Here is a 12,227-nt window from a genome sequence, read left to right as displayed (position 1 = left end):
CATTTACCATAGGTCTACTTTACGTTGGCATTGGGGGTTTTTTTTTTTAACATTCTTTTATTTTTCGAGGGTGTGACAAGGCTTATAAATTTAGCAGCAATTTCTCACATTTTCAAAAGCCTATTTAATTTTTTTTCGGGGACCAGTTCCGTTCTGAAGTGGATTTGAAGTGCCTATATATTAGAAATCTGCATAAATCAGCCATTTTAAAAACTGCACCCCCTCAAAGTATTCAAAACATTTAGAAAGTTTCCTAAGACTTTAGGTGTTGCACAGGAATGAAAGTATAAAATGTCATCATTGTTTTTGCAGCTTTAGGCCTGATTTACACGAGCGTGTGCGTTTTGCGCGCACAAAAGGCACTTGACAGCTCCGTGTGTCATCCGTGTATGATGCGCGGCTGCGTGATTTTCGCGCAGCCGCCATCATAGAGATGAGGCTAGTCGACGTCAGTCACTGTCCATGGTGCTGAAAGAGTTAACTGATCGGCAGTAACTCTTTCAGCACCCTCGACAGTGCATTCCGATCACCATATCGAGTAACCTGTTTAAAAAAAAAAAAAAAAAAAAAAAAAAGAAGAGGTTCGTACTTGCCGAGAACTTCCCGGCCGTTGCCTTGGTGACGCGTCCTTGGTGACGCACCTCTCTTGACATCTGGCCCCACCTCCCTGGATGACGCCGCAGTCCATGTGACCGCTGCAGCCTGTGCTTGGCTTGTGATTGGCTGCAGCTGTCACTTGGACTGAATTGTCATCCCGGGAGGTCAGACTGGAGGAAGAAGGCGGGAGTTATCGGTAAGTCAGAACTTTTTTTTTTATTTTTTACACGTTCACGTATATTGGAATCGGAAGTCACTGTCCAGGGTGCTGAACCAGTTTAACTCTTTCAGCACCCTGCACAGTGACTGTCTCCTGCCGGGTTCGGTCAAAACGAGTTCGGCCGAACCCGGTAAAGTTCGTTTCGCTCATGTCTAAGACACTCCGTTCGGATGTTTGTAAACAGAAAAGCACGTGGTGCTTTTCTGTTTACATTCAGTTTGACAGCTCTTGCGCGAATCACGCAGTTCGCACGGAAGTGCTTCCGTGCGGCCTTCGTGGTTTTCACGCACCCATTGACTTCAATGGGTGCGTGATGCGCGAAAAACGCACGATTATAGAACATGTCGTGAGTTTTACGCAACGCCCTGCGCAAAATTCACGCATCGTCTGCACTGCCCCATAGAGTAATATAGGTGCGTACGACACGCGTGAAAAACACGCGCGTATATTACGCTCGTGTAAATGAGGCCTTAATCTTTTTTTTTTTCTCCTGTAACAAGTGTTAACTGAGAAATACAACTCCATATTTAGAAATATCCCATATGTGGCCCTAGCGTGCCACTTAACTAACACAGACCGTATAAATGAAGGAGCACCTTGTGAAATTTGGGGCCTTCTTTTTCTGACTGTTAACAGCTGCCTCGTTTCACACATAAATGCTCCTCCTCGCATTTTGCGAGCCGTCTGAGACGCTCGTAAATCTTGAGCTGTGCTTCATTGAGTTCAATGAAGAACAGCTCAAATTACGTGGCAAAGAAGTGCCCTGCACTTCTTTGCCGAGGCAGTTTATTTACGCGTCGTCGTTTGACAGCTGTCAAACGACGACGTGTAAATTACAGGTCGTCTGCACAATAAGTCGGCAAACCCATTCAAATGGGCAGATGTTTGCCGACGTATTGTAGCCCTATTTTCAGACGTAAAACGAGGCATAATACGCCTCGTTTACGTCTGAAAATAAGTCGTGTGAACCCAGCCTAAGAATAAATATTAGATCAGGTCTTGTGGTGCCAAAACATAGGAAACACCCCCCCAAAAGTGATAATGACCCTACAGGTATTTAATAGATTTTATTAGAATAGGGCAATGAAAAATGCAATTTTTTTCAATAAGATGTAGTTTTAGCTCCCATTTACAGAATAAGGGTATGTTCACGCGGCAAACAAAAAAATGGCTGTAAAATACGGAAAAGTTTTCAAGGGAAAACAGCCTCTGATTTTCAGCCGTTTTTGGAGCGGTTTTTCTATTGAGACAATGAAAAACTGCTCCAAAAATGGTTCAAGAAGTGTCATGCACTTTTACGGGGCGTTTTTTTTATGCACCGTTTTTATAAACTGCTGCGTAAAAAACAGCCCCATGGGAACGAAACACAGTTTTTCCCCATTGAAGGCAATGGACAGACTTTGGGAGGTGTTCAGCCTCCGTATTTTTGGCAGTTTTTGGGGGGGGGATTACGGCCCGAAAAACGGCTGAAGATAGGCTGTGTGAACATACCCTAAAGGGAAAAAAGCCTCCTAACTTTGTAAAGCAATTTCTTCTGAGTACAGTAATACCCCATATGTTGTCATAAACAGCTCTTTGGTACTCCAAGTAGGTCAACTGGAGGCAGGCATTTCTATGTAGCGGATTGGTGATAACCAATGAGGATCAGATAGCATCATGCAGGACCTGGACGCTATTTCTCATTATCACTTGAGGCGACCAATATACTCTGGTCCTACAGCACTGGTACTCTCAGTAGCTAACACTATGATCGCGTAGCGCTTTTCAGCGGTGTAAACGCGGTGTGTGAGAGATTTAGGATATATTTTCACACGAAATTGTGACAAACTGTTACAGTAATTTAAACAGTAGATGTATAGTCATACTAAAAATACTTTTTTTTACATAAAACAGGAACGGCTCAGAACTATTTATCCCCGATTAGCCATCCCTTACTAACTATGCCAGATTATCCCTTATCACCTGCACTACCCCAAAACTTTATTAAAATTCTTATTTGTTTTAGAACACTAAGGCCTCATGCACACGACAGTAGCCATGTGCATGCCCGTGATTTTCGGGTCGGCCGGCCACGGAGTGTCAGCCGCAAGCCACCCACAAGTTGCAGGCTGTGCACATGGCCGCGGCCATTATTTTCAATGAGACCGGACCGCAGAACACTGCTGTAATAAGGCTTGCCCGTTCTTTCTGTGGTCCGGGCTCCGGGGCCATGCACCGACCGTCGAAACCACGGTCATGTGCATGGCCCCATAGGAATGAATGGGGCCGCAATTCTCCCGTGGATTTTCGGGGGCATTGCGGCCGCAAAAGCACGTTTGTGTGCATGGGGCCTAAAAATATTTTCTCTTTCTCTACTACCGACACTAAAGTCTATATTTATATCGAACAACTAAATATAGCTACCAAACTACCTAAAGTATAGTGTGGGTGTGATTATATATATATATATATATATATATTTATTTTTTGTGATCTATAGTAGGAGGGAAACACTTCCACAAAAAAAAAAAAGCTCCCTTATACAACCGGACATGCAAGAACAGTTTACTGGGGTATAAGAGGCACTGATGTGGGTTAAATGGTGCTTTTGTCATTCTGAAGGGACAGCGACACAATACAGGCTCTTATCTTCTCACTTTTCTGACACAAACAGATCAGAGCCTGTGACCAGCTTTTTGGCCAGATTTTCAGTAAATACCATAAAGGGCGAGTCTTTACAAGCTCACTGTAAAATTGATCTCTCGTCAGGGGATATGGGGGGGGGGGGTGCTAGGGAGTCTAGCTGTCCGAAACAGCTGATCTCCTTCACCTATCAAGGAGATCAGCTGTTTGTAGTGACCTGGAGCATTGAAAGTCACTTCATAACTGTACATTGAGGTGTGCATAGTCAGTCAAACCTTCAACATATAGTCACATCAGGGATGGAAAAGGGTTTAATAGGTGAAATGGAGAAGTGACTCCCGTAGTCTACCAAAAACGCTGCGACCAGGGATGTGCGAGACTAGCCTTACACATCACTTCAGAATTTTAGAGAATAAAAAATACACTTAGTCCCAAATTCGAAAACTTTAATAGGAAGAGAGCTTTTAACCGTAAACAAAACCATTGCATTATCCAGAAGAGAGAGACAACTTCAGAGTTACAGGGGCATCTAATATTCCAAATTATCTATTTCTGACCCTTATATGTAAAACCCTTTTCTGCACTTGTTAGTGTTTTATTAGAGCACCTGGTAGAATCTCAAGTGTTCTGGTTAGTTTCGACGGTGCCCCTTCATTAACAAGCTGATGGCACTGGGCATGTCAGACTGGTCAGTCCTTTGCTCAGAAGGAATGCATCTTGTTTTGGTTCCCGACCAAGGAAATTACGTAGCATTTCACTAGCATCCAGAGATCCACCAGGCTTCAGGATGCAGTTTCTGTAGTCCGCACCAACCTGAAAGGAATTGCAAAAAAAACAAAAAAAAATACTTTAAACCTTTTACTCACCATCTACATAGAACATGGAGTACTGATAGTTGAACATTTTTAATGTAGTCAACTACAAATCTGGCATACTATGCTGCCACCTAATTCAAAGACAATTCTTAGGCCTTATTCACACAAACGTATAATACGTCCTTGCTACGCCCGTGATTCACGCGCGTCGCACGGACCTATGTTAATGAATGGGGCCATACAGACGGTCAGTGAATTTCACGCAGCGTATGTGCGCTGCGTTAAACTCATGACGTCCTATATTTGCCCGTGTTTAGCACTGCACGCACCCATTGAAGTCAATGGGTGCGTGCAAATCGCGCTTGGAACACGGAAGCACTTCCAGGTGCCGCGCGCTACAGTAGAAAAACTATGAATGGAAACAGAAAAGCACCACGTGCTTTTCTGTTTGTAAACATAAAAACAGTGTCATCATGATGCCGGCTGAGCGAAAATCACGCAGCCGCGCACCATATGCTGATCACACATGGACCTCTTGCACGCGCAAAACGCAGCGTTTTTTGCGTTCGCAAAATGCACACACTTGTGTGAATCCGGCCTGAGTCTGTAACAGTGTTTATAATGTGATAAATTAAATATCCATAAGAAAATCTATCGATTATAATGTATTTTATAGTTTGGTAAATTTTTACCTTTTGGCTCATAATTCCTTCCTGTTTAAACCGTGTGTAAAACATGTCCATTGAATACACCTCACTCCATAAATATCCATAATATTGGGCATCATATCCTCCAGCAAGGTGTCCAAATGTTGCAGGCATATTTGTCCCTGGAATAAACATGGTTGGGTTAAAACATTAACATGCAAAAACTAGCCAGGCAATGGAAAAACACAAACAGCTGGGCGCCAGGAGCAAATATCTAGGTGCGTTGCTCAGCGGAGTCTGGCGATTTGTATTATTGGAGCTTTTTTTTTTTTGTTCTTTATTTAAAGCCGCATGCCTGAAAATGTTATGCTCCTTTACTACAATAGTGCAAAGAGAACTTTAAAACAAAAAAAAATAAATAAGAAAATAACCATGTCATGTAAATTATGTCTAATGCAGTTTTTATGCAAGCAGAAAAAAATTGCACCTATATTAGTGCTTTTGTGAATCAAGTGCCTGACTGATGACTACCAATCTATTTTGCCATGTGTTTTCTAAACAAGTAGTATGTATAATTTAATACGACGAGGTCACCAACAGTAGTTTTATCCTCTGACCTGGTGTTGCAGGAACTCCAAGAATGTCTTTACATAAGTTGCTATATTCATCCACAGGATCTACATTTCTCTGTGTGTGGAGCACTTGGTCTATTCTGGCCAAAACGATCTGCCGGAGATTCAGAAGGCCTGCAATGCATGGGAGACTTTATAACAGACATGATCATTATACAGTAATTGAAAGGGAGGTTAAGAATAAAAATAAAAAAGGACTATTAACCCAAAAAGAGACACGCATAATCCTCTCCACGGACGGCAATAAAGCAGATTGTCCTGACGGCAAAACGGAAGTCTTTGTATAGCATACTAAATTGCTGGTGCTTACAAGCCTACACACTCCAGATTTGGTAAAGTTCTTGGCACAAAATCCTAGACAAAGTAGCGCAGCATGCAGCGCTATATTATCTGAGAAAATGACGGACACCTCACAGAGGCCATTAATAGGAAAGTCAGCAGTTTTTAAAGGCCTCAAAACTGCTGAAAGCACGATAAAGAGGAGGGCATTGTGAATATAACTTTTGTCTTGGTCATGCAAGTTACATGCCCGAGAAATCGATGTTTAATTCCCCCAGCGCCACGGTCAAAAGCGCCACTGAGGGGTGCGCCTCTGCTCTGAGTGACAACTCTAAGGGTATGTTCACACGCTTACTAAAAAACGTCTGAATAAAAAAAGTCTGAAAATTTATTGTATTTTCAAAGTCGCATTTTTTACGGATGTTTTTGGAGCAGTTTTTCTAGAGTCCATGAAAAACTACTCCCAAAAAAAGAAGTATCAAGAAGTGACATGCACTTCTGAGGCCGTTTGTAAAAAAACGGCCCGTCTGAAGAGAACGCCGTTTTTCCCATTGAAATCAATGGGCAGACATTTGTCGACGTTCTGATTTTTCGGCCCGAAAATAAGCAGTGTGCACATACCCTTAGTCACCTGAGTGCCCATTAGAGCAGTTACTCAGCAGAGAGCGGAACCTGCAACCACCACTCCAGGGGAATCCCGTAGTTTGATCGGTCTCACAACTTGCATGACAGAGACAAAAAGTATGTTTTCAATGGCCTGGTGGATTCCCCAGTGCTGTCATTTTGATAGATGCAGATGTGAACAGAGCAATAAATATTAACCAGTTCAGGACCGGGCTATTTTGCGCCTTCAGGACCAGACATCGTTTAGCCATTTTTAGCACGTGTTAGTTAAATTGCTATAACTTTTTTATTTGTTGGGCTAACAACGTGATTTTTGCAACGTTTTTTTCCGTAGACAATGCAGGTTTCATTTTTTATCGTTTTTAGACACACCTTTTTTGCTATTTTAGAATTTTTATTCATAAAGTTTGAAAATAATAGTAAAAAATAAGTTTTTTTACGTTTCAGCTATTTTTTGGGGTAATAACATAGTTTTACCCTAAAATAGACCTTTTATTTGTGATCGCCATTGTCTACCGTAAATTTTAATATATTACATGTCTATATTAGGGTAATTGGGTCAGCGCTAGCGTTACAACAATGATTGGCGGGGGGGGGGACGTTTTTTTTGGGGTGGGTATTTTATGTGTATTTATTATTTAATTTTTTTTTGCACTTTATTATTTTTTTATTACTATGGTCTGTCCCCCAAAGGTCAAAAAAGACCTTTGGGGAACTTTATATATTTTTTTTCTTTCTTTTACACCATGTTTTTCCACTGTAACTGGAGCTGCATAGCAGGGAAATCAGCCCTCTCATAGTAACGATTGTCACTAATAGGGCTGTGCTGTGTCTAGTAAGATCCAGCAGCAGTCTGTCAGTAATGGCACCCGGCGATCAAGTGACCAGTCACATGATCACCGGGAGGAATAGAGACAGTGCCGTGGCCGCTGCCTCTATTCCTATACACAGCGTTCATTGAGGGCTGTGTAAAAAGACATCGGAGAAGACAGAAGCAGCTAAAGCTGCTTCTATCCTCTCCTCAGGGTCCCCGGCAGTCACTGACAGCCGGAGACCCGACATTCTGCTGCCCGATCGCGCGGGCAGCAAGTTAAAACCCGAGCCGTAAAAAGTCTATGGCTCAGGTTTTAAGGACCCTGACCGCTGGCAGTAAAAATACAGCCAGCGGTCGGGAACCAGTTAACATAAGTTCTAACGTCTGATTTACCAATATGTAGCCATTTTGCTTTTTCGGGTGAAAATACTCTAAGGCTGGGTTTCCACAGTTTATTAAACCGAAAAGAAAAATCTCGACATAATAATATTATATAAAAATATTTTTATTGTTACTTTATTAAACATCAATAAATACAAAACATACAAAATTAACCCCCTCCCAAGTATATACTATAGACATATAAAATATAATTAAAAGAATGTGTACCAGGTTCACAAAATACAGTATCAAAAATAGTTATATATAGAGAAATAATTCCTCCCAATAGAGAATCACATCCCAGGTAAGTAATAGCTTATATCATGTGTATGAGTATCAGACTGACAGGTCCCTCCAAACAGTAAAGTATAGCAACCATGCTTAAGATAATGGAGACCTAATCAGAACCAAGCTATAGGCTGTTAGAAATAGAACACAATACCTGTTGAGGACATGATACTGGTGGGATAGGACACCTGGACACCAAGCACCTCGACGCGCGTTTCGCAACCTTCGTCAGGAGGTGTAATAACTACTCTGAAGACTCAAGTTTAAATACGGTGTTAGAGGGAAGTCATAGACCAATAGTGTGCACCAAGCTGCTCACACCCCCTGACGTTCAATCATCAAGGTCATAGCACGCATCGCTGCGTGTCAAACATAATAGCGATGCACGTCAAGCCAATCAGGGAGGCAACAAATCATCTAAACCTATGGTGTGTCGCAGGCCACTCACACCCCCTGACATCTGATCTTAGAAATCATGACACGCATCGCTGCGTGTCAAGCACATTAGCGATGCGTGTCAACGGCATCGGCAAAACAAAAAAGTTTAACTGGATTGATCACGGCCAGGGAGTAGTGGATATCACAGTGCACAGAACTTAAACCTATGATGTATAGCAGGCCATTCACAGCCCCTGACATCTGGTCACGCATCGCTGCGTGTCAGGCACATTAACAATGCGTGTCAAAGGCATCAGTAAAGCAAAAAAGTTTAACTGGATAAATCCCGGCCAGGGAGTAGTGAGTATCGCATTACACATAAACAATGTTACCCAAAAACACTTAGTAAGTTAAGTAACTGAACTGAATCATTTATCATAAACAAAACAAATTCATATCACGAACATAATTCAACAGAAACCAAATGTCAATCCACATCTCCTTTGTGCCATGAATACCTGCACAATACACCTGCACACAAACAAATATATTAACAAATACCCATATAACCAATATCCAGTAGAAAAGATATACATATATATATATATACACATTTATAAAGAATATATAACAATACATGAGAGCCATACACAAATTACACATACATTAATTATAAGAACCCAATCATACTTGAAGAGCATGTATATATATCCATATATACATCCATATGTGCGTGCAACATAAATAAAGTGATTCATAATATTTTTTTTATTTTATTTTTTTAAATATGTTAATTAAAACTAATAATTATCAAAGCGAAAGCACGTGTAAGTCAGACGAGGGGCGGACAAACAGGGCACAAACCGCGCGGGGGCCCTCCGCTCTGGAAAGTACACCGAGTCCTGCCCAACGCAAGACAAACCAAGCCTTCGCCAAGATTACACCGTGAATACATAATGTGTAATGAATAATAAAAAATATAAAAAATAAAAATAAATAATATATATATATATATATATATATATATATATACACACACACACACACACACACACACACACACACACACACACATACATATATATATATATACACATACATATACACATATATAAACACACACATATGGACATACAATAAACCTAAACACATATAAAGAATATATTCAAAAACCCTATAACATATATCCAGAAAATATATATATTTAATAATCCCAACACCTATATAAAAAATATATATATAATAAATAACAATTGTGCTATTAAATATATTCAGACCAATGTCATGGTCAATATAAAAGAGTGGGTTTCCACAGTGCAGATTTTGCCTGTATTTTGTAAGCAAGAAACAGAATTGGATCCAGGAGAGCAGACCAGTTATGCCTTCCTTTATATATTTCTTTTGTTTAGGTTCCGTATCTGGTTTTGGCTTAAAACGACACAAAATCTGCACTGTGGGAAACCAGCCTAAGCCTCGGAGGAAACGCAGACAATTTTTGTTTCTTCCTCAACACATTTCAAGAGAGACATAACTTATTTTATATGTTCACATAGATTTATAGAGGTTTTGAAAGAGTGAGAAACTTAATAGTTTCAAAAAGATTTTGAATTAACCATAAAATCTATTTCTCGTTGAATTGGGGGACATAGCACAGGGATATAGGCCTCTGCCACCAAAAGGCAACACTAGGTAGAAAGGGAATTCAGCTCTGCCCAGGCAGGCCATACCTTGTACTCCTTCCCACAGACACTGGCTAATTTAGTTTGTACAGAAGCAGTAGTAAATGATAATTCCACTGTCTGGTGAGAAAACTTAGAAGCTCTGTCACCAGATTATCAAATCCCTATCTCCTATTGAATGTGATCGGCGCTGCAATGTAGATAACAGTGACGGTTTTTGGTTTTTTTAAACGATCATTTTTGGCCAAGTTATGAGCTATTTTATATTTATGCAAATGAGCCTTTCTAATGGACAACTGGGCGTGTTTTCTCTTATTTCCAACTGGGCGTGTATTGTGTTTTTAGCAACTGGGCGTGTTTACTTTTTTCACTGCACAATCACACTGTGCTGTGGATCATGCAGGACTGGAACAATGAGAAGTGCAGGACGCTGATTGGTCAGCCTCATACACTAAAAAGTAAAAAACCGCCCAGTTGTCCATTGAGAGTCATTAGCATAAATCTAAACTAGCTCATAACTTGCTCAAAAATGATCGTTTTTCAAAATAAAAACCACTGCTGCTATCTACATTCCAGCGCCGATCAGATTATGTAGGAGATAGGGCACTTATAATCTGGTGACAGAGCCTCTTTAACCAAACAGTCAGAACAATAGGCCTCCGGGTCTAGAGCGAGGAGAGAACAAAAAAATAAAATAAAAAAAAGAGGAGTGTAAGAGGGCGGGATCTGTGTCCCCAAAATTAACTCCATGACAAATCGGTTTTACAAGGTATAAAAAGGGAAAAAAAAAAAAAAATATATATTTTATCTTTGGGGTACACAACACCGTGGGAGGTCCTAAAGCAGCCTTCGAGGGTGGGAAGAAAAAAGGAAACGTACAAGCAGGTGACCTGCATAATACACAACTGCCTGCAATACCCTGCGACCCAGATTGGCATCAGCAAAGACCAAAGCATGAATTTGGTAAAACTTCGTGAAGGTGTGCCCAGAAACCCAGGTACAAGCCTTGCAGACCTGAGCAACTGTAGTTTAATTCTTTCCCATCGCTAATATGCCTAATTACGTCGGGAAAGGATTGCTCAGCAGAGACCTAGCGGCAATGCTTGCAATCAGAAAAATGTATAAATCACAAGTATTTAACCCCCTCAGATGCCGGTGTCAGATGTGACTACCAGCATCTGAGGGGTTTTTAATGCCCCTTTCACTTCGGAGTCGGTGTATTCCTATAGCAGCTGGGAGCCTTGTGAACGCTCCCAGCTCTGTTACAGGAAGAATGCTATTGAGACCTGCCTGTGGCAGGTCTCAATAACAATGCACTAATTTTGCCATAGACTGCAATACGGTGATATTGCAGTGTATCGCATAAACCAATAATCGCAGATTAAAACCCCCTGGGGGGGCTAAAATTTGGCAAACATTAGGTATTCCCGCCTCAGAATATACCCGAACTATAAAAATATTTTTCCAATACGGTGAACGCCGACATTTTTTTTTATATAAAGCGATTGAACCGTCAGACATTCCCCAAAATGGTATACAATATGACTACACCTTTCAACGTACAAAAATATGCCTTTACACAGAAATATTAAAAAAAAAAAAAAAAGGGTACTAAAAACATAAAAACTGTATACATTTGGCATCACAGTGATCTTACTAACCTGCAGAATAAAGGCAGTGTCATTTTCACCGTACAGTGAACAGCGTAAAAACAAAACCCATAAGAAAATGGTGGAACTGCTGTTTTTTCCCAATTCCATTTTCTGAATTGTCCAGCTTCCAAGTACATCACATATAATATTAAATAATACCATCAGAAAGTACAGTTTGTCCCGTAAAAACTAAGCCCTCATATTACCATCAACAAAAAAAAAAAATGTTTTTCCTCCCTGCCTTCAAAAGTCATAACCAAGAATAAAAACGAAAACTAGTCTGGTCCTGAAATGGTTGATGCCCGACCACCCAGGAGGCACCATCAGCCCTTGTGGAAATCACAGACCGGCTCCAAAACACAGTAGGGTGCCTTGGATGTTGCCAAATCCTTGTGTGGCCCTTCAGAAAGAAAATCATTTTAATAAATCGAAGCGCTGAAATGACTGACCGCCAGATAGACTAGTACTACTTATCAAAATCAAGACAATGGAAAGCCAGCTACCTCAGATGAGTCGAGGAAGGGCAAAGAGAAAATAGATCTCTTAATTGGCATAAAAGGTAGGAGACTACGTTAGTTCTGTGTCTTTAGAATCACTGG

At 40.8% G+C, this 12,227-nt stretch overlaps 1 protein-coding gene across 4 annotated transcripts in view; it reads right to left on the bottom strand.

The window, feature by feature from the left end:
• Positions 1-3,868: 3,868 nt before the first annotated feature.
• THOP1 (thimet oligopeptidase 1) overlaps positions 3,869-12,227 on the bottom strand; it is a 44,947-nt gene continuing 36,588 nt past the window's right edge. For all 4 annotated transcript variants that reach the window (XM_075825290.1, XM_075825288.1, XM_075825291.1 and 1 more), the window contains exons 11-13: positions 5,519-5,647; positions 4,947-5,083; positions 3,869-4,252 (exon numbers count right to left, since the gene is read on the bottom strand). In XM_075825290.1, coding sequence (XP_075681405.1) covers positions 4,094-4,252; positions 4,947-5,083; positions 5,519-5,647 — 425 coding nt within the window. In that variant the 3' untranslated portion in view covers positions 3,869-4,093. The remainder of the gene's footprint in view (positions 4,253-4,946; positions 5,084-5,518; positions 5,648-12,227) is intronic.

The sequence above is a fragment of the Rhinoderma darwinii genome, chromosome 1, assembly GCF_050947455.1.
Source record: "Rhinoderma darwinii isolate aRhiDar2 chromosome 1, aRhiDar2.hap1, whole genome shotgun sequence".
NCBI lineage: Eukaryota > Metazoa > Chordata > Amphibia > Anura > Rhinodermatidae > Rhinoderma > Rhinoderma darwinii.
Note: the sequence above shows the minus strand (reverse complement) of the source record. Positions and strands in the feature narration are given on the sequence as shown.